Raw genomic sequence first — 22611 nt, 5'->3', positions numbered from 1 at the left:
CCTGGCCCGTGCCACCCAGGAGCACGGGACCGCAATGCGGCCCCCCACCCCGGAGAGGAGACTTATGCAGTGTTATGCAGCCTCGAGCAGTACCCCCTGGTCCTCCAGAGAGCCATTAAACACTACTTCCCATTTTCCTCCAGAAGCCTCAGAAAGCTTTTGGAGGACCAAGGGTCTATGTGCAGGGCCTCCCTGGCCCTCATAAGCACTCCAGAAGGTGGGGTGGGGGGGTGGGCACAGTGGTGCCACCCCAACAGGTATGGTGCCCTGGAACTTTTGCCTCTCCTGATACCCCCAGGACTGCCAGTGCTGCCTCACCCCTCCATCCGGTCAGTTCTTGTAGAAAAGCGTACACTAGGAAGAGGAGTCCCTCTTCCCCTAGATGCTCCTAGGGAACTACTCCGCCACCAGCTCAAGAACCAGGATTGCTAGAGGAATCCCCTGGGCTAAATCCCCCTTCCTTGCAACATAAGCCGTTTAACACGTTCTTTTTAGTTTCTCTCTTTTATTTTTCTGGGAAAAGAGTAGCACTTCCCAGATACCTCAAAGAGACCCAAACAGAAAGGAATAAGAAACAGTTTATCCAGGCCTATTAACTATTACCAGACAACAAAAGAGGCTTCTACACAATTCAAATATGCAGTTGGCTGAAAGCACCAGAGCTAACAGGAGGCTCCCAAACCTGCAGGACTCCCCCAAGGCAGAAACCTTCATGTGAGCTTGCTGAAAACTACAAAGAACAGATAAGACCTTAACATAGTTCCAACTCTTTTTCTGACTAGTCAGAACTAGTTTAGCTTCTTTTAGTTACTCACAACACCAGAATGAGGCTAACTCTCGCTTGGATCTCATCCACAAGGTTACCATCTCCAAGGGTTTTTATCCTCTTCCCCAGTGAACCCAACCATTTGTATCTGAATCTGTTACACCCACAGAGCCCCAGCTACTCTAACACCAACACGGGGAAAACAAAAACCCACACGAAAGAACAGTCTCATGACAAGGGGGAAGGCAAGAAAGGAGGAGCGAGAAGAAGCAGGGCTCACACAGCTGCCTCCTGGCCTGCAGCAGGCGAAAAGAAGCCCTGGAGGGTGGAAGAGGGACCAGCAGTGGCTGGAAGAAGGAGTGCTGGATCTCAGCAAGCTAAGCTGTTGTACGTTCCTGTCAGAAGGGGGCAGGATGGGGACTGCAGGACCAGGTAGACAGGCAGGCCCCAACTCCAGTGCCCTGAAAGCAAAACCAAAGGGGGCACTGTGGGGGCAGCAAGACGTGATGCCCGAGTTCCCCTCACTCCCCGTCCTCCAGATGTCAAAGCCTCGGCGCAAGGGTCAAAGAGCTTTCCTGCGAGACTCTGGAATCTGCCTCCCTGCAGACAGACTACTTGGCCAGGCAGAAAGATCACTTCTGCCTGGCATCTCCAAGCCAGCAGCTCCAACCCAGCCCACAGCTTGTGAAGGGCGGGTACCAACTGACTGGGCAACTGAGCCTGTCTGGTTGGGTCAGAGGGCAAAAAGCTGCACAACAGCCAAAGGGGGAGATGACAGTGACATCAAACTGAGGCACCTCAAGGTCACGCCTAAGACCCCCACACACATTTGGCTTCCTCCAAAAAAGCCCCTCACCTCCTCCGCCAATTAGAAAGGTATAAAGGACCCATCAAGCAGACACTGGAGCGCCAACAGTGTGGAAGCCAAGCTACAGAAATATTTTGCCTCTAGACCTGCCTGCCTGTGTTCTGGTGACGCTTTGCCAGATAGCAGGATTCTCCGTGCAGCTAGGAGGGCAGCTTCCAAGGACGGCCATTTGCCCAGCTTTGTCTTCCTGGTGGCACAGGTGTCTACTGACTCTGGAATTGGGGCAAACCGGGGGGGGGGGGCCTGGCTTCAGGATTCCCCTCTGCCCTAATCCCCACAGCAGGTCTGACAGCAACCATGATGGGTCCAACCCTTCTTGCAAACGCCCACTTTCCTAGGCAAAATGCAGAACCACCTCCTGCACCTCAACCTGGAGCATCAGTGGAGGAGACAACAATTGCCTCAAACTCCTCCCAGAGGTGTGCCCCTTCCCCAGGGGCCCATGAGGAAAACGGCCTGTGCCACTGTGGGAGCAAAGGGACCAGCCACTCAGCAAACTCCCAGAGCCAGCCCAGCCGGAGCTTAGCCCACCCCGGCCACCAGGCTGGTGCTGACCACGCCGGCTTCCCTTGCTGCTCTGATGCCTACTTACTCTCATGCTCTTCGTGCACTGCAGTGTTCACACTGTCCACGCATGACTGGATGTCATTCCAGGTGACAAACTCAGCCCCCTCGTCCTGCACCCGAGCCTTCAGCTTCAGCAAGTCCTCAACGTACCTGCCGTGGCCAAGAGACAGCACAACAGCTCCAGCAGCCACCAGAAACAGCAACACTGGTGTAGCCGGGAACAAGGCAAACCAGTTTGCCACGTAGCACCCAGCCACGGAACTGGGTTGCTAGCAGAAAAGCACGACAGAGGCTGTGACCTGGGCTGGCCCCAAGACAGCAACCCGAAAGAGACTGCCCAGTCTCAGACACATGCACAGCATGCACTCAGGACTGCTGATGAGACCTGCGCCCTTCCCTACATGCTTAAGGGAGCTGCTTCCTGGAAGCACATCATGGGCACCCCACCTCCGAATCCATCTGAGATGCCTCCTTGTGCTTCTGTCACCCTGAATCCCTCCGCAAACAGCCAGGACTTCTCAAGGTGCCCGCAGGCAGGAGGAGGGGACAGGAGGGCTGGCCACACAGCAGAAACAGACCTCTGGGAGTTTTCGTCCTCAACGTTGGTCAGACCGGTCACAGGGCTGCTCAGCTGCTTCCAGACCATGCTGACGTCCCGTGAATCCAGGGCACGGTTGATAAGGGCTACTGAAGACAGCATCTCCACAGCCACTGACAGCTCTGGGTGTGTGAGGCTTCCCTGTACAGAGAGAGGGCGGTGAGGAAGAACCCTCCTGCCGCACACACAGAGGGTGTCAAGCCAGGTGGGCAAAGAAATAAAAGGTGCAGGCAAGGGCAGTGTGCAATGGTAGCAGGGGCACCACCACCAACGAGAAAGCCGATGTGTGTGCAAGGAGTCCAGAAGAACCTTCAGCTCCGATTCTCACTGAAAGGGGAGGCAGTGGCTGAAAGGATTCCCCCCACTCCCAACTTGCTGACACATAGGGCCTCATCCCTTTCCAAGACACTGCGGCACCTGAAGCCACTAAAAGGTGCCCCCAACAAAACAGCCCTCCTTCCCACCCCCAAATGTGGCTGCCTCACTCCAGCTCTTCACTTTTTCCACAGTTGGCGGTGGCTATGCTATCCCTCTGAGCCCCAGGTGTGAGGGTGGACCGCAACGCTCTCTCTTGCCTGTGGGTGTCCAGAGGCCTCTGGCTACCCACTGCTGGAAGCTGAGGCATAGCTGAGGGATGGCTGGGCTAGACAGAGCTTTGGTCCGGCCCACAGTGGGAAGGGACCAGTTCATCTCTGGAGGGGGAAAGAAGAAGCACACCTCCCACTGCAGGGCTGGCCAGGGACCCACTCGGGGGACGTCCCTTCCGCAGGCGATGCATGCAGGACCCATCAGAAGGTGCACGAATCTGGCAACCTACCTACAAAGACCACGCAGCAGTGCCTGCCCTTGAACGTACAGGACAGAAACCCTCCAGCAAGCCAGCCAAAAGGCCTGTCACCAGACACAGCCAAGGATGGAACTTCCCACTCCTCATTTAACCCAGGTTTGGCTCTGACCCAGGACAAAGCACCACATACTGGCCTATGCTCGGGTAGGGGAAAGAGCTCCTTCCTCAAGGTCACTAGCCGAGGTCACATGGTCCACTGCAGAGAGCAGCAGGCAGTAGCGGCCCCTAGACCGATGAGTGCCAGCAAGTTTATCATATATGAACACAAATGCCCTACATGCGGTGATACACCCATGACATGTTGAACAGGTGCGTCTTGGGAGTGGTGTCGGTGGCACCACCCCCAGGGAGAGCGCCTACTTGGACTCACATCAGGGCTCTGCTGCTGCAAGGTGGCCAGCTCCCTCTGGTACAGCTCAGCGGCAAAAGGGTAGACTGGGGGCAGCTGCGCCTCAGGATTCATCAGTTCCACCACAGTCTTCTCAGAGACACCATTTCGAATGGCCACGTTGATCCTTCCAACAGCTGCCAGTCCTGCAGACAAAAACACTTTTGATCTGCTGCGGAAATGACTCCCACACCCTTTACACGCCTGCAGCCAGGTCTGCACTGCCCCCACTGGCTTCCCTGAGTTTCCATAGAACACAAAGCTGAGTGCAGCTTCTTGCCAGGGAGGAGAGGGACCCAAAGCCAAGAGCCCTGCTTGGCGGCCTCTGCTTATCAAGCGAAAACCTGCCCTGCAAAGAGAGCCTCCTTCAGGCCTCCTTTCCCAAAGAACTCAGGGGCTGCAGTCATAAGAACATAAGAAGAGCCCTGTTGGATCAGGTCAAAGGTCCATCTAGTTCAGCTTCCTGCATCTCACAGTGGTCCACCAAATGCTTCAGGGAGAACACGAGACCACAAAATGCCTGCATCTTGGTGCCCTCCTTTGGCATTCTGAGATAGACTTCTAAAAAAATGGGATTCCTTACCTGTGAATATCCTATTCTTGGAAGGGGGCCATTCTCCACTGTATGGGTATACCCCTCCCACCACACAAGACAGGACCGGCCTTGCTTGGTGCTTCCTCTTCCGCTGGAGGGGCATCCCAACCCAGTCTGCAAACTGAAGAGCAATGGTTGAGATCCTCCTACGTTGTCCTGCCGACTCGACCTCACCACTCAGAGAGGCTGAACACAAGAAAAGCGACTGGACACAAGGCCCAGGCAGGAGAAAGAAGGTAACAGCAAAAGAATCACAGGCCCAACAAAAGGGGAAGGAAGGAATGAAGTCCTGTAAGAACGGGAAGGCGGAAGTTCTGGCCTCAGGAAACCCTGACTGACGAACCCGAAGACGCAGGATCCAACAGTGAAAAGCTGCTGTAATCCCAGAGGGTGGGCAGAATGCCCCCCTTCCCCTTCCGAGAACAGGATATTCACAGGTAAGGAATACCATTTTTCTCTGGAAGGGGAAGGGGGAATTCTCCACTGTATGGGATATGCCAGAGCGACATATCGACCCAGATGGGAAGATCATGGCTTCCTTCACTGCAGCACCACCCTCTGAAGGACCCTTCTCCCAAATGTGGCCTCCACCAAGGCCGCCACATCAATTTTACAGTGCCTGGTGAACAAGTTGGGAGAAGCCCTTCTAAGAGGCCCTGTAGGCCTCCGGTATGGCCGACTTCAGCCACCTTGGAAGAGACGTGGCAGATGCCCTCTTGCCTGGATTCGCTTCAGAAAAGGACACAAATAAGGAATTGGTTGCCGAGGTAGCTACCCCCCTTGAGTGTGCCGTGATGCCCAGAAGGGGTTCCCTCTAAGAGGCCCTGTAGGCCTCCGGTATGGCCGACTTCAGCCATCTTGGAAGAGATGCGGCAGATGCCCTCTTGCCTGGATTCGCTTCAGAAAAGGACACAAATAAGGAATCTGTTTTCCTGATTGAACCAGATGGGCCGGAGGCTGCAAACTCCCTGCCTCACTGCTTCCCTCACTGCTGGCTGCAAGGGGGGACGGGTAGAGGAGGGGGGAGGCTGAAAGAGGAAGGCCAGGAAAGAGAAGGAAGAGGAAAAAAAAGCATTGTTCCAGCGGAGCTCTTTGGAGTTCTGCAAAACCTGACCTGTCCCTATGGGAGCCAGAACCGGACTGGGTTGGGATGCCCCCTCCACCGGAAGAGGAAGCACCAAGCAAGTCCCTTCTTGTCTCGTGTGGCAGGAGGAGCATACCCATACAGTGGAGAATGCCCCCCTTCCCCTTCCAGAGAATCAGGAGGTTGCACATACACATCACAGCTTGTAACCTGTAATGGACTTTTCCCCCATATATTTGTCCAATCACCTTTTAAAGGCATTCAGGCCAGATGCCATCACCGCAGTCTGTGGCAAGGAGTTCCACAGACCAACTACACGTTGAGTAAAGAAATATTTTCTTTTGTCTGTCCTAACTCTCCCAACACTCAATTTTAGTGGATGTCCCCTGGTTCTGGTGTTGTATGAGAAGGTAAAGAGCATCTCTCTATCCACTGCATAATTTTGTCCATCCCCTGCATAATTTTGAACGTCTCAATCATGCTCCCCCTCAGGCATCTTTCTTCTAGACTGAAGGTACCCAAGCCCAGTTATTTTCTTCTGTACTTTCGCCAATTTCTCTATGTCCTTTTTGAGATCTGATGACAAGAGTGGGACGAAATACCCCAGGTGTGGCATTACCATCGATTTGAACAATGGCATAATAATGTTAACTATTTTATTCTCAATACCTTTTCTAACGATCCCGAGCATGGAATTGGACTTTTTCACTGCTGCCACACACTGGGTCAACACTTTCATCAAGCTGTCCATCAGTACCCCAAGATCCCTCTCCTGATCTGCCATAGACAGCTCAGAATTTATTAGCCTGTATGTGAAGTTTCAGCTTTTTGCCCCAATGTGCATTACTTTACACTTACTTACACTGAAACGCACCTACCATTTTGCTGTCCGTTGACCCAGTTTGGAGAGATCCTTCTCTTCATAATCTCTTCTGGTCTTTACCACTCAGTAAAGTTTAGTGTCATTTGCAAACTTGGCCACCTCACTGCTTAACTCTATCTCCAGGTCATTTACGAACAGGTTGAAAAGCACCAGCCAAAGAATAGAACCTTGGGGTACACTGCTTTTCACCTCTCTCCACTGTGAAAATTACCCACTAACACCTACTCTTTGTTTCCTGGTCCTCAACCAGTTTCCCAATCCATGAGAGGACCTGCCCCTTCTAATTCTCTGGCTGTGATATTTTCTCAGCAGCCTTTGATGTGCGACCACGTCAAACGCCTTCTGAAAGTCCAGATAAATAATATCCACAGGTTCTCCCACATCCACATGCCTGTCAAAGAATTCTAAAAGGTTTGTGAGGCACAACTTGCCCTTACAGAAGCCATGCTGGTTCTCCCTCAGCAAGGCTTGTTTGCCTATGTGCTTTAAGATCTTTGATGAGGCATTCCACCATCTTACTTGGAACAGACATTAGGCTGACTGGCCTATAGTTTCCTGGGTCCCCTCTCATTTTTTTTAAAGATTGGAGTGAAGTTTTCTATTCTCCAAACCTCTGGGACCATGACCGTTTTAAGGGACAAGTTGCATATTTCAGTCACACAACTCTGCCGCCCCCCCCTTCCCTGCAATCAGGCCTCTCTGGCTTCTCTCTCTGCAGGACAGATGACAAAAGCCAGGGGCGTCTTGGCACTGGGGGAAGGCAGGCTGGTCACTGGCTCCACAATGGCAGCTCTCTCCAGCCTGCCAGGCAAGGCCCAAAGACTGCTTGGTTGCAGGAGGTGAACTTGGTTCGAGGTTCTGCCTGAAGAAGCAGGAAGAACAGTGCTGCCCGCCCACCCTGCCCCCCCAGAACAAAAAGAAGAGCTGTGGTTTCGTCAGGGTGACAAGCTTAATTTTTGGCCACAAAGACAATTCCCCCAGTGGTGCTCATCAACCAAGAAAGAGACACCATACTTACGCCTGCCAGATGTGGGCCTGACCTCTCTGCCCTTTCTGGATGTGCCCTGCATCACCCAAAGTCTTAGGGCAAAGGGAAGGGGGAAACTGGGGGGCCAGGTTGTGTACACACTTGGTCAAAACGCAACCAAGGAGGGGGAGCAGAAAAAGAGAAGGTTTCTGACTGGCAGAAAAACTACGACCTAATGAGAAAGGCATGGCTGCTGAGAGGCACCTCAGTTCCACTTACTCTGCTGGTACTGCTGGGCAGTGCTGTTGGCCTGGTTCACCCCAGCCTGCAACTCCTCCTTCTGCAGGGGGCCATCTCCACCAGCCTGAGGAGAAAAGGGAGACTTCTCTTAACTGTCCTATCCAGGGAACCCGCCAGGAGCAACAGTGTACTTTAAAAGGCTCCCCCACTGGTGTCCGTGCAGCTTTCAGACCAGTCTGCTTCATTAGAAGCATGACCTGCTGCCCAAAAGGTCTCACTTGCCCAAATCACGACAGCCGGCTTTTCTAAGCCACATGAGGTGCTGCCACCACATGATGTGGCTGTTCTGCCTCTGCAAGGAACCACGCTGCATGCTCTGGCTTTTTGTCCTGCCCGTGAAGGATCACCCGGCTTCCATGCAGCCCCTTCCATGCAATCACCAAGGAACTGTGGGGCTGGAGCATTGCTGCGATGGCACATGCTGCAAGGACCACAGCAGCAGGAAGTGCTGGGATGCTGTCCCCCCAGGCTGGAGGTGTGTGGCACATCCTCTGCTGGGGCGGGTGGGAGGGGTCACCCACTTGAGTACCCTCTCCTCTGCTTGTGGCAAAGAGGGCATGCCAGGTGCTGCCTCCACAGCAGCAGTGCCATGGCGAGCTGCAGAAGGGTCTGTCTGTTCTCCGAAAGAAACTGTCCTCCGGAAGGGGAAACCGTTCCCAGAGCCCAGAAGCCTCCCCATACCTCCTGCTTCTGTTGCTTCTCTCGCAGGAGCTGCTTGAAGTACCACTCGGTGTTTTCGGGCCGGAGTCCACGGAGCCCCAGAGCTGCAGATGACAAGGCTTCATACAAGGCTGCAGCGTCTCCTTGGTCCAGAGCCAGGTCAATTCTGGATAAGGCTGAGTGTGCTGAAAAAAGGAGGAGGAGGGCTAACTTGAGGAAGTCACGCTCATAAAAACAGCCCCGCTGGATCCAGGCTCCAGGGGCGCCATACCAGGACTGCTGACCCTTTTTCCCACTACCCCAGAGAGCAAGTGAGTCAGCAGGCCAGAAGCACAAGCCCACAGTCCACAACTTAGATTTTAGGGTGTGCATCAGCAGCTGCCAGAATTTGGGGGGGGGGGGGAAGAGGCAACAACCACAGATCCGCTCTTGGGCAATTAATGGGTCACAGCCTGGGGGCCTCCAGCTCTGTAGCCCTGCTGTTCACACCAATTCAACCGCTAAGTCAGTTACTGAATCACACTCACAAGGTGGGGGAAAGAAACCACTTGGACAGAAAGAGTAAGACGGGAGAGAGTGGAAGGGTGTCACAGGGAGCCGGGAGAGCCCTGCCACCTCCCCAACCTACCATTGACTTTGTTGACATTGCCCTGGATCTCTGCTTGGGTCAGCAGCTCCTCGTACACATCCCTCTCTCTGTCTGCATCCTCAGGGGCCACCTAGAAGAGACGGGGTGCTGCACAGCAAAGCTCCAAGGCCACCCCTGCAGTGGGACAGAGGGCCATGCCCAGGACCCCCAACCACTAGCACAAGTGGGCCAAAGCATGGCACCTCCTGGAGACAACCAGCTGCCAGCTGGGCTCTCCCTGCCAGTTGGAATGGAGCGCCCCCCACCGCTGAGCACATTGCCTCACTCGCCTGCTGCGTAGCCACCACCAGGACCCCCTAACAAGGACGCTGCGCAGCATGTTTGGTCCCACTTCCATAACTGCTCTGAATTTTACGGGGAGGACCATGTTGTGTCAATACCCTAAAACACACTCTGGAAAAAAGTCAAGCTCGGACCGCGGTCCTTCCTGGGCCGTACTCAATTCTGGAAAAAGCAACTGTGCTTATCATGGCTGCCAGCGGCACTGTGGGAACGTCCTCTGTGCACCCCAATGCATCCAAGCTGTGGGGAGGGGAGCAGCTGCCTGCTTGCCTGAGGGCGTAAAGCACACCTAGCCCTCTGACCAAGGCAGGAGGGTTGCCCAGCCCATCACCCTGTGGCAACACGCCCCCCTCTCAGACACAAATAGGATGTTGTAGTTCTCTGCACTGCCATGAAGCCGGAGAAGGAGCTGAGCCTCCACTCACCCTGCTGCGTGCGTTTCTCATTTTGCTGTGCTTGGCCTGGTACAAAGTGTCCTGATAAACAGGTGCCAACGGCTCTTCCAGATTCACCAACATGGCATTTGGGTTCTTCAATGCAGCAAAGGTTTCAGCAGCAACCTGGTGGTCGATGGCGTCGTTAATAGCAATCACTGCTGCATGTACTGGAAGGAACAGATGGCACAGCCTCTATGTCAGCCACAAACCTGAGAACACTCACAAGGGATCTGCTTCCGCGGCACTCGCAAAGCAGGACAACAAACCAACAAGCCCCAGATCACCCTTGTCTGTCCGCAGCAAGCAGCCAGCCAGCCAGCCAGCCACCTTCCCCTCTCTTTCATTTTGCCAATGTGAAAGAGGGAACAGCTCCATCCTCACTTCCTGCACAGTTCAGAAGACCCAATGGGAAAAGAATAAGACCCCCTTTCTCTTACAGGCAGCTTCGTCTACGGATAGCTCATTGGCCAGAATCCCACCAATCTTGCTAAAGGCTGGCATCTGAATCCCGTACTTCTCCAGCTCACTTCTCATGTTGCTGATTTCCTCCTCTGCAACACAGAAGGGGAAGAAGGGCAGTAGGCAAGTTGTAATGCCCCAAACCACCCCTTCCCGAAGATCTGACCCTGGCCCTCCACCATGTGGATGATGAGGTCCCAGACAGAGGGGCTTTGACTTCACCTGTCCCACCCGAAGGGGTGGTAGCCAAGCACACTGGTGGGAGCAAGTAAGCCCTGAGGAGGCTCCTCCTCCAGCAGGCAGATGAGATATGCACAGCCATCTAGGCTCGCTCCAGCAATACCCTTCCTGAAGCCTCTGGAGCTACCTTCCCCGTGACCCTTCCACAAAACAAGGGAAGGAGGGAGACAAGACGGTCCACTTGCCTGTGAAGTCCACTTTGCCATACAAGTCCTGAATCTGGGGGGCCAGGCCCAGCTTGAACAGGTATAGACTGGGGGAGGATAGAGAGGCAAGTTGAATGTCTTTCAGGCAAGGCAATAACCATCTTGCAACATCAGCCAGCCAGCCAGAAAACTCCCATCTTTCGGTCTCACTCCATCAGAGAACTGGCCTCGGCTCCATTATTGCCCTGGCCCATAGCTCAAGCTGACAACCCTGGCAGTGGGTCTCAGCAAGGAAGGCAGGGGCCATTGTGTCAACAGAGCCCACCACCAGGAGACCTCCTGAAAGGCGACTAGCCAGAGTTGCCTGGACAAGGGAGCCCCGGCATGCTGCAGGGAAGGGCAGAAAGGAGAACAAACCAAGGCTCTGCAATCGCAACATTTGCAGGAGAGAAACGTTGAGCTTGCAGAGCTTGAGTCAGCTTGCAGAATTGGGGGTGGGGGGACAATGCTTCTGGCACAGCTGCAACACTCACACACAAGTTAAGCAGGAAGGGACACTCAAGTTGTTCAGGCTGGACCCCCCAAGGGAAAGTGGAGAAGATGCACAACCTAGTGCACTGTTCCAACGCCAACAATACCCCTCCCAGGAAGAGGAGGAGGAAAGGACACCCCTGAGCAGCAATCCTGACCGAGGTGGCCTCCAATCGGCTTCCCACTGGGTCAATCAACTCCTGCTGACCCTTGCACAGTTACAGTCCACCCTCTTCTGCACCCAGAGTGGGTCCCACAGAACAGTCCACCCTCTTCTGCCAGGGAACCCTAGATTCTCCTTGTCTGAGAAAGGCAGCCTAGGAAGGCAAGCCCTGTGCCAGTTCAACCAGTGAGGTGCGTGAACTAGGTGTGAGAATCGTGGGAGGTCACTCCTGCAGCCATCAGTCTCAGATCTATTGCTAGAAGACAAAGGAATGAACACCTGGCTCACTGCCACTTTCCACAAAGCTGGAGGGGCCCAAGGCAGGAAAGGCGCTGCACCTGCCAGTCAAGTCCCGAAAGTCCCTTGGCAATGGCCGCTGTCTGGGGGGGAAGTCACTGTCTCACCAGCAGTGCCTTTCAGAGGGCTAAGGGTCGCTCCCTACCTAGTTCCTCACAGCAACCCTCTGCCAATATCCGAGGGCACGTTGGGATCAGAATGCAGGCAGCCTGCCCCCACCGAACACAACTGCTAACTGTTCTGCTCAACTGCAGGTCTCTGCAACCCAGGCATGTCCTGTTCCAAGTTTATTCTGGACAGCAGGAGACTCCAGAGGCAGGAGAAAGAACTGCAGGGTTGAGCCCAGGCCTGTAACAATGGACTCCTCCAGGAGGCGCTCCTGGTAAGAGGGGACTGGGAGCACCTGAACTGAAACAGGTGGCTCCAGATGGCACAAGTCACTGCACTGCAATCGAGGGGCTGTGAGGCCTCCCCTTCCCTGGCTGGCTGGGTGTCTGCAGTCTCACCCCCATGGCCAAACAGCCACATCCCTGGAAGTCTCTGTGTCACAGTATAGTGAGTCACCTGAAACCAGATACACTTTACCTCTCACTAAAGGCAAGACAATAAAGCTGCCGCTCTATTCCTTGGGGCTGCCCAAGACTTGGACAGCTGCCCAGGCCTTCCCTCTGAAGACTGGCAAAGCTGGAGGAGGACAACAGCTCTACACAAGCGCCCAGCCCTCTATGCCACCTGGCTTGGCTTGCCCAACTACTGAAAAAGCCCTGAACAGAGCCCAGAATTCTGCAGGCACACAAAAACCTTATTCTGTAGCCTTCTGCAACACTGAGCTAACACAGGATTCGTGGTGATAATTACAAGGTAGGAAACATATGTGTCTAATTTAATTTATGTTATAATGTAACAACACACCCACCTTTAGGTCCAGTTGAGGGAAAGCATTAAAAACTCGAATGAGAATTAACCGCTCATTGATTCCAAGGAAAGACCCACCCCAGGTTTGGCTCCTGAGCAGACAGTTCTTCCTTTCAAGCCAAAAATGCCATTGGCTGACCTCATCATCAGCCTGGACATCATTACCTGAGTGCGTGAATGCAGTAGATGCAACGTGGCATGTTCTTCCGATCATAGATGTCTGTGGTTTCTGGGTAAAAAATCTGAAAGCACCACCCAAGAAATTAAAATGAATAAAATGCTCTACTATGACCTGCAACAGCAGAGCTTCTTAATCTTTTTTATGATTACAGACCCCCAAGTACTCAACGTGTCCCCAGACCCCCTTTGCCACTGTTAAACTTTACATATGAATACCAAAAAACAGAACACCTTAATCCATATTGATAATGGTGATATTTAATAATCAGAGGTGTCTGAAACCTGTGCTTATTTTATTCAAAAGTGAGTCTATTATATTCAGTAAAAAGTAAGCTGTAATCCTATCTCATTCAGCAAAAACACACCCCTCTATTAATACAGATGGGACCTCAGTATCCATTGATTTGGTACACACTGATTTGACTTACCACTGATACCAAGGTCCACCTTTAAATGCCTTGTAACAAGGAAAAGCAACAAAATCCCATTTCCTACCTTTACACTGTTAAATACTTATAATTTAATTCCATTAGATTCTATTATTCACCCCATGTAGTGCCTGAATGCAGTATAGCATCTATACCAATGAATTCTGGGGCAAGAATGGAGGAGCAAGAAACCTGGAAGTGGGTCTTTAAAACTATTTTTCCACTGATTTGGGATCCAGTTATTTTTTTTATTCTTCGGGAACGGAACTCCAGTGGATAAAAAGGCACAACCTCTAATCTAAACACTTTTTAAAACGTTCAGAGATTGAGGTCCATACCCATCAAGAATCCTTGTGCTAGACTTTTGCAGAACAAAGAGAGCAGTCAAGCAAAACAGAACTTCCCCTGTTCCCACTCACCTGCCCTGCCAAGGGCATAACAGAGTCTTTGGGGGACATTTGGTGGCACACCAAAGAAGCCACAAGGAAAGAAAAACAAGAAACTGGAAAAGGTGAGCCTGGCTCTCTATGGAGAAACTGGGTGGGAGGACTCAGGGCCTTGTCCTGCCCCAATTCTCCAGCAAGCCAGGAACAGCTCACAGATCTGACCCTCCTGCAGCTCAGATGGAGAAGGAACCAGTTTCCTTGCACTCAAGGCACTCCCAGGGCACAAACCCCACCGAGCTTTTTCCACCAGCACTGCTGAGAAACCCAGAAGCAGCTGCGAAGCCTGGGAAATGCCTGGCCAGGCCCCCCGCCCACCCCAATGCAATGCCAACACCACCTTGGGAAGGCCGATCTCTGCCATGGCGTTCAGCCACTGGATCACATTGTCTGTGTGCCGGAAGTGGAGGCCTGTCGCCTGCAAGGCAAAAAGAGGAGGATGAGGGGTGAAGGGGCTCCAGCAGGCTGCAAAGCTTGGAGAGGGGAGTTTGGTGCTGAAGCACCTCCACCAGCAGCCCCTTCAGAACCCCCACCCTTGCAACTTGTTCCCGCAGCCTCTATACTGAGGCGGTCTGTGCCATTGATGGCTAGTCACTGCAGACGCAGCGGGGAGGGGAAGGGTGCTGCCTTCCTGCTCCACGGTGGGATTCTGTGCCAGGTACTGCATGAAGCAGAATGCGGCCCACCACAGCTTCATAGGTTCTCCTTCATTCAACCATAGTGTCCTGATTAGCCAACAAAACCCTGATCTGACAAGTGGAAGAGGCTCACCTTGTACCTGGTCTGCTCCCGGTCGTAGATCTTCTTGAGAGACACCACTTTAGGAGAGAAAAAATTCCCCAGTTTGGCCAGATAGACCCCATTCCTGAGCCCTTCCTCCAGCTCTGTGGTTGGGGGGAGGTCTTCATTAAGGCAGGCCTCCATCCACCTAAGAAGAGAGAACAGCCAGAGTGGTAGGCACCTGTATCCCCTAAAAGCACAAGAAATCCCTGCCCCTGTACCAGCACTTGGAGCCACAGATGCTTCTTTCTCACCAGGGGGCGGGGCGGGGCGGGGGGGAATGACACTTCTTCTCCCAAAGCCAGATGCGGATCTTTCTCCCTTTTGTGTCCACCAACAACATTCTGAGCAAACAGGCCTTCCTGGTGGCTGCACCCACGACAACCATGGTGGGAGATTCCTTGAGCATTCAGGACACAAAGAGACCTGGCCCAGAGAAAGACTTGGGAAGGAGGTAGCTGCTTTCCAGGCTGTGCTTAGCATCAGTCACCAAGCCAATCACCATGTGCAGTGGCAAACCCTCGCCCACAAGACCACCGGGTCAATCCATGCTGCTGGCACAGGAGGAAGAGGTACCCCACACCAACTCCAAGGCGAGGAAGAGACCCTCCGTGTCTGCACTGTGGGGGCGTGGCCACTTCCTGAAAGGGTCCGGGGGGGGGGGGAACTCATAGCCAAGCCTGGCACAAGACCCAAGGAAGAGCAGACCAGACTGGCAAGGATCACAACTGGGTTACAAAAAGGACTGACTGGAGAAAACACACAGGAGAAGTAGCAATGTGGCAACAGGAAAAGCGTGAACAACTGTGGACCTCCCCCGACCCCTGGCGTTTGCAAGCAAGCAATGAGCTTGAACTCCAGGGCTGCAGATCCCCGTGCAGCTTGGTGAGGAACTCAGCTCTAGCCCCAGTTGCTTGCCATGGATGCCCTTCCATGGCCCAGAAGCTCTTTGCCAAGAAAAGGCTGGCCACAAATGAGCCAGAAAAGAGAGCACTTTGTTGCAGGGAAGGGGTTCCAACTCCAGGGGCCGTCCACATGGGGTCTCCTCTAGGAGGAGCTGTCCAGACGGCCTTTGGGTGCTGCAGCCCAGAACCTTCCACCTCTCCTGGGACAGGGAAAGAAGACCCAGCCTTGCCTGCCTGCCTGCCCTTCCCTACTGCAACCTCCGGGAGCAGGGCTGAGGAAACCTGCCAGCGACAGAGAAAAGAAAGGCAAGGTAGCCATGGTACAGGATAAACAGCTGGGTCCAAAGCAGGGAAGGAAACAGGGCCTTCTGCCACTGTCTCCTCCACAGGCAAAACCCTCCTGCTCATGCCTTGGAGCCGTATAATCGCAGGCGGGCCTTCTGCACTGTCCACCCACCTCTGACCCAGGCGGAAAACAGAGAGGGAGAAGGCAGCCAAGGGCTGGACTGAGTGTGAGCTGGCCATTCAATTCCCATCCATACACAGAGACTGGCCAACGTGGCTAGCACCACATGTAAATGGGAGGTTTCAGCAGCTGCTGACCTGCTGCTACTTCAACGAGTGGGGGGGGGGTGAACACCCCATCCATAAAGTATAAACTGAAGCCCATCCACCATTTGTGCTCCACACTCAAACCAGCCAAGTGAGAGGGCAGCAACCACATTCCAACCTCTCTGGCTAGTCTAGTCAACAGCCAAAGGAAAACCAACCATCAGCTGCATCATTGGGTGGGGAGGAGCGGGGGGTGTGGACCACACTGGGTGACACCCTTGGAGGAGGTGACATCACTAGCAACCACTTTTGCAAAATTCATGAATTCCACCATTGTGTTAGAGATCAATCGAAAAATGATTTCATGCGGATTATCATGAAACAAACTGGTTGGAATTATCCATATTCTATCAAAAACACATGGCTAGTTCACCAGGAAAGGAAAAAACAACTATCTTACGTAACAAAGAGTGGATTTCTTTAACTCAAAACTGACCAAAGAGTCCAACTGTTCTGAGAGCCAACGTTATAATGACACTGCAGGATAGCAAGAAGGCGTTCGTCCGAGTCAGCTCTTATTTCCATGGATCAGAGCAAACATTAGAACGTTATATTAATATTCAGTGGTGTGATTGTCATCAAGTTGGCCACTGGTTTCTGGTTGGTTAGTGATTTGTTAGGTGACCTGCACTGCTATATGTTAAAATAAATAAAGTGAATGAACGTGGCACCAACCCATGATGCCGCTATACTTAGCCTGAGGGCATGAATAGCGTAATGCCTTCTGTGCGGTCTGGGACAGTGTCATGAACATGTACAGTTTAGGCCTAGGTTAGCATGTGAAGCCTGAACCAAACTAAGTCAGTAACGGAGAAGTGGCTCGCAGTTCCTAGCTGCAAGAATGTGAGTAAACAAACAAAAAGATTGTTGTTTCTCTTTTGCTGGCCAGAAAGGACAGACAACAAGAATTACAACCCATTGGTATATTTAACACCTCGGTTGACTGAGGGGCCCCGGAATGGAATGCAGCTATGGATCTCCAATTGGGAGGGGTAAGAACTAGGAAGGCTAGCAACCAGACCCACTTCGAGAAGGTTCTGTCCTCAAAAGTTCCTGATTGGACAGTCTAAATAAGTATGAAGTCACCTCAGTACTATTAAGATAAGAAGTATAATAATGAGTGCCCAGGGGGTGTGAAGGGGCCTTCTTGAACAGAGTTTTGGATGCAACATCCTGCACGCGTGTGAGCTCCACTGTCCATCATGGGCACCTGGCCTCATAGGTAGCCTGGAGCTAAAAGATCTACAAGAGAAGCTGACCCAGGTGAGAAATAGGGATTAATAGAGATAGCCAGTTAGCTTTATTTTATTGCTGATACGTTTCCTAGATGTTTATGCCTCCAGCATTTGCTGCCTTACTGTAATTTTATGTAACCGTATGTACTTAATTCCCCTGGGGGCTGGGGATAAGAATAGGCCCTTAGTTTGGCTGCACTTGTCGTAAGAGGTGACTAAACAGCCACGGGTAGATGGGACTAAAGCCTGGGAAGGCAGCTCATCTGAGAAAAGGAAAACTCTGATCCCAAACCTCCACTGCCTTGTGGCTACATCCAGTTATGGAAAAAGCTTCAGGAGTCAACCTCGAGGCAAAATCCAAAGCTGGAGTCCCTGAGGCAGTTCATGGTTGAACACAGTCACGTTCTGGCAACTGCTGCGATGCTGCGTTCTGGCACGTCCTGCGACGCTGCTGGAACCAACCGTATTGGCCTCTGCCTTTCCATTGGACCATTTCAGCGACGTGGAGAGGGGGGGATCTGCTGCATGGGAAACAGTCTATCCTCCATATCTACTTTACCCAGGCTTTGCGCACTGGAGAGGACACTCTGTTCCAGAACCACCGTTCAGAGCGCAATACCATAGTCTTCTGAGACTGAAGGATGCCAACGTGGATGTACTTAATAAACTAAAATCTCTTTTACCAAGTTGTTTCATTGTCTGTTGGGGACAAAGGTTCAGAATCCTGCCTAGCCGTTCAACAAGCTACCAAGTGCTCATTGAGATCTAGTAACTTGAAGACTGAAGCTTTAATTGGAGAAAGCGCTCAGTGCCTGCAACAGATAGAATTAAGCCTAGAGGGTCTCAGTGTCCCTGGACTGAGACACTGGCACATACAGGGTGGTGGCAGTACTACTGAACAGGAGGGCCTTGAGAGCTTTAGGGTTCGAGAACCAATAACTCTGAGCACCCCAAACCCCCCTAAGTTTGCGACATGGAGGTCCAATATGGAGGTGATGCAGTGAGTTCTCACACCAGATAACACAAACTTTTGTGGCAACTCTGCCAACCATGGCCATATTTCCTTTCTCATCACATGCACTGTAAACACCCCTGAAAGAGTGAGGGCAGAAAAACCCAGAACCAGGAGACCAGAAACCTCCGAGGGCAGCTCTTTGCCAAGGACAACACAGCGCTTGGCAGGAGAAAGCTCCAGAGCAGCATTTGGCCCTAGGCATTCACCACTCCAGGAATGCAGGGACTGCAGCAAAGACTCAGGTCTCACTGGTGGGCCCCTCCAGACACGCGCAAGTTGCAGGGGCCCTACCAGCCACCTGTATTCATAGCAGGCAGCCCCTCAGGACGCCCCCCTCCAAAGCTCCAAGCACACCCTGCTTCTCCAGGGTGGCATGACAGTCCAACCGCAGCTGTGGGGTGGGGGGCACTTGGCCATGGAGGGCAGGAGAGCAAGCAAGCCTTCACCCAGAGCCAGAAGCAGATTAGCACAAAGCAGCCAGCCAAGGGGCTGGTGCTAGTGGCCGAGACCGAGTTGTGAATCAGGACTTCCTCTGCCCCTCTCATGAATTGTCACTCAGGAATCTCAGGCAAGCCCCTCTTCCTTAACCTCCATCTTCCCCAACTGAAAAAGGGGGTCAGGTCTGTTGCATTGCCTTGACACAGTCCTTGCGAACAAAGAACTTTCTGCGTTCAGCAAGCGCAAGACAATATGGCAGCAAGAAGGAGAGCGCAGTATGAAACGCTTCATGGACACACAAAAGGAGGGCAGTGGGGGCAGGGTGGGGAGACGGCACAGCTCATAAAATTCCACAGAAGAAGAAAACTCTTGGCGGCAGGGAAGACGGCATACAAGTTCCCGACAGCATGGACCAGAACCATGGAGACTTCAAGTCCAGAAGCTGAAGGAGCCCCACTTCCAGACCGGAACCCCCCCAGGAAAGAAGGAACAGCCGCCAGGAGGGAAGGATGGGGGCTCAAAGGAAAGCAGGGGAAGCCTGCTAGACGGCCAATGGATTCCTTGGGAACCACCAAAAGCCTGGCACTCCCATGCTGGAGAGGGAGGGGAGTCCGCAGCCCCATCACCACCTCCTCTCACAAGGCCCAGGAAGAGGCAGGCAGCCAGCTGGCCCACTCGCAACAAGCACCTGCCCCAGGAGAGGCAAGGCGACGTGCCCAACTGAAACGTGCTGTCCCAGAAAATGTAGAATGAGCCAGTCCAGAGTTTCTTCATCAGGAAGCCCAGCGGGTGGAGTGGGAGGGAGAGGAGCCCCGGCTCAGCCATACTACAGGGACAGAGAAGGAGGAGCGGAAGGCGCGGCCCCTGCACACGGCCCCTACACACCAACCTGCCCAACGGGTTTTGCCGCCTCCTCTCAACAACTTCCCCATTTCAGGCAACAGACACAGAAGACTTGGAAGACTGGCAGCGGGGGAGTTCCTAGATCCCCATGCCAGAAGCCAAGACCCCCCAGTCTCTCCTCCCCCGCCCAGGTATTGGGATTCCAGAGCACATGGGGACTCCTCCCCTCCCTGTACTCTTCACATTCACCACAGGCTCGCTTCTGGTCTAGTAAAGTGTGCCAAGGACTGCAGGCTCCCACAAGCAGACCACCTTACTACCCAAAACAAGATCCCACAAAGTGGCCAAAGCAGCTCCGCTCTCTTACTGGACAGATGCCCGCCTGCCCACCTTTTAGGTTCCTCCACTTCACTTCCCACGCTGGCCGAAGGAGACCAACAAGTCAAGTCTGCACTCAGAGCCTGCTCCAGGACCTGGCCTCAAAGTAGCCGGGCAGAGTCAGATGGCCACTGTGCGCAGGCGAACAGATGGTACTCCAAGACTGTCCATTCCTGGAAGCCTTCTCTACCTGGCTCAGAGTCTCACGCAGCTTCACTGCACCATGGTTGGCTGTTTCTTTCAACTAACCTACCCTAACCCTAAGGCTCACAGCATCTCCAAGTCCCCTGTAATGGAAATGCGCAAGATACCTCGAGGAGATAGGATGTGGTGTCAGCAGTGGCCCCTTTAAGGATAAAGGCCTGGGTGTTCAGCAGGGAGTGTGCTCTACAGCTGCAGCCACTTGAAGGCAATAGGGCCCTCAGGCATAAAAGCAGCTGAGAAACAGAGAGTTTGGTGTGGGTAGTAGTAGGAGGAAAAATTGAAAAACCTGGATTAATGGCTAACGGACTACTGGAACTGCTGATGACTAATTGGTGAACGGACTTTGGAGACTGCTGGAACAGACTGCTGGAGACACCAAAATTGGTATTTGGCTGCCACGCCTAAGACCTGCAGTGGACCAAGGTGCTGCTGTAATGTTGGGAGGAGCTGCTGGCAGGAGAGGGAAGGAGGACTTCTGCAGGTTAAACAGGTGAGCTACCCTGGTTGTGGGGTCCAGCTACAGGGCAATAATAGGACCATTGTTGGGGGTGAAAAAAGGGAACTAATTGGCTTAAAGTAGGCGTAATTCTCTTAAGTGAAGCTTGAACTGGGAAACTGGCAAAACACCCCCAAGCACCTGGACCAGGACACCCAAAGGAGTATCTGCTCCCCCAAAAACTAGCCCATCCCCTTAATCTGCAGAGAAAGCCCCACTCCAGGCTCTGCTGCCACCAGAGGTGCATCCAGGAGACCTCCGCTGCCATCACACAGGCCTGAAAACAGGTTCCACATCTGTAGCAAGGCTTTTCCACTTGCCTTCCCACCTGCTCTAGTTCTTTCTCCAGGTCCTGAAGAACCCTTGAACCGAGGCTTCTACGCAGCTGGACAGCAGTCCCCACCAAGCCTGCTGGGTTCACCCTAAACAACCGCCGCCTTGTTCCTGTGCATTTCCCCACTGGAACGTTCCAGGAGTCTTTGCGAGCAACACACCACCTGAACCAGCCCATCACTCTCCCCCATGGGCAGCAGGACTGCCCGACTCCACTCGCCACCTGCGACAATCAGTCTTTATTTTCAGTAGGAGGATGGCGCAGACCTTGCCATATAGCATTTGCTTGGGGGTACCCCAACATCCTTTATAGCCCTGTTCTAATCCACACACTGGCTCCCTGCATAAAAGTGGCAGAAGCCTCCTGGGCACTCCAGGCCTGAGCGAAGGGAGATGCAACTGGGCAGGAAAGCAACACTTCCTCTTCTGAGGGGTCTTCCAGGCTCCTCTCCACTCACCATAGACCTTCGAGATGCCACAGTGAGAAGAGACCAGGCTGGCAGACCGGTGCCTAAAACGGCCACAACACCGCAGACACTCCTCACCACAGCACCCTCTCTACTCCCTGCGCACCAACATGCACACGGCAAGGGGGGGCTTCTTTCAGGACACTACCAGAAGATTGCCACTACAAGCAGCAGCTGCCCCAAGTCCATGAGGACCTGCCTCCCTCAACGCCTGGCACAAACTGCTCGTTAGTCAGCTTGAAAATCCTGGACACAACCAGCCAAGGCATCGGCTACTGGACCTTCATATCCTCACCATCAACGAGTCAGCACTGCATGTCAGCCAGGCGCCACTATACGGTGCCCATCAGCAGCATACCCAGAAGTGACTGGCCAAGCACCTGCTGGTGCTGGGACCCAACTCTTCAGCAGCCGCTCAAATCTCACGAATTGGGGGGGGGGGAGTTGGAACCTGGCACAAGTGCTCAGCAGTGGGAGGAGGGGTACGTGTCTGGGCATGCTGTGGATTCCTGCGCTGTGCCTTCACCAAGCACCCAGCCCCTGTGCGCTACCACAACCCAGGCTCTGCTCCCAAGAACAACAAGCCCAGACACCTAATAACTCCCCTGCCTTTCCAGCAGCTACAAGCCCCGCCTCCAGAACATGCCACCACTGGAGCAGCAGGCTGGGAGAGAGAGAGGCTCTTCCCTCCAGCAGTTCCAAACGCTCCCAAGGTTGGCAATTAGAGCTGGAAAACACAGAGCAGAATCATGTTTCAGGGGTTGTCCCAGGGGAAGGAGGGCAGAGCAGAAAGCCAGCTGGGTCCTGCAGGTATCTCCCCCTCCCCAATCTCTGCCAGCAGTCATCCAGCACTGTCAGTGGGACTTCAGAACCCCCTGGTTGTAAGAAAAGCAAGAGGTGGCTGTGGCAAGAGCAGATGGTGGAAGTGAAGTGCCTTGTAGCCACCCCGAAGAAATTCAGAGCCCCTAGAGATGGGCTGGTCCCTCTCCCTGGCAGTGGGCCCTCCCCAGTGGGAGCCAGAGAAGCGATGCTTGGCCAAGAGAGGACAAGCATTCTGCTGCCATTGGACACACCTTCCTGGAGATGTGGAGGGAGTTCCCCAGAAGTTCCCAAACTGGAAAAGAGAAGTCAGAGCAAGCAGTCATGGTGAGCAGATGACGCAGCGCATGGGCTGCCAGCCCCGGAAGGACAACTACTGGGGCCTGCGCTGCT

At 53.4% G+C, this 22611-nt stretch overlaps 1 protein-coding gene across 1 annotated transcript in view; it reads right to left on the bottom strand.

Moving 5' to 3' along the window:
* Positions 1–22611, bottom strand: part of IQGAP1 (IQ motif containing GTPase activating protein 1) — a 56953-nt gene that overhangs the window by 30387 nt on the left and 3955 nt on the right. Inside the window, exons 3-14 of the mRNA XM_066635085.1 lie at positions 14465–14621; positions 14034–14111; positions 12808–12884; positions 10776–10843; positions 10329–10442; positions 9880–10058; positions 9152–9242; positions 8545–8708; positions 7843–7927; positions 4017–4180; positions 2780–2940; positions 2227–2351 (exon numbers count right to left, since the gene is read on the bottom strand). Of these exons, the coding sequence (XP_066491182.1) occupies positions 2227–2351; positions 2780–2940; positions 4017–4180; positions 7843–7927; positions 8545–8708; positions 9152–9242; positions 9880–10058; positions 10329–10442; positions 10776–10843; positions 12808–12884; positions 14034–14111; positions 14465–14621 (1463 nt within the window). The remainder of the gene's footprint in view (positions 1–2226; positions 2352–2779; positions 2941–4016; positions 4181–7842; positions 7928–8544; positions 8709–9151; positions 9243–9879; positions 10059–10328; positions 10443–10775; positions 10844–12807; positions 12885–14033; positions 14112–14464; positions 14622–22611) is intronic.

This window comes from Tiliqua scincoides, chromosome 8 (assembly GCF_035046505.1).
Source record: "Tiliqua scincoides isolate rTilSci1 chromosome 8, rTilSci1.hap2, whole genome shotgun sequence".
Taxonomy (NCBI): domain Eukaryota; kingdom Metazoa; phylum Chordata; class Lepidosauria; order Squamata; family Scincidae; genus Tiliqua; species Tiliqua scincoides.
Note: the sequence above shows the minus strand (reverse complement) of the source record. Positions and strands in the feature narration are given on the sequence as shown.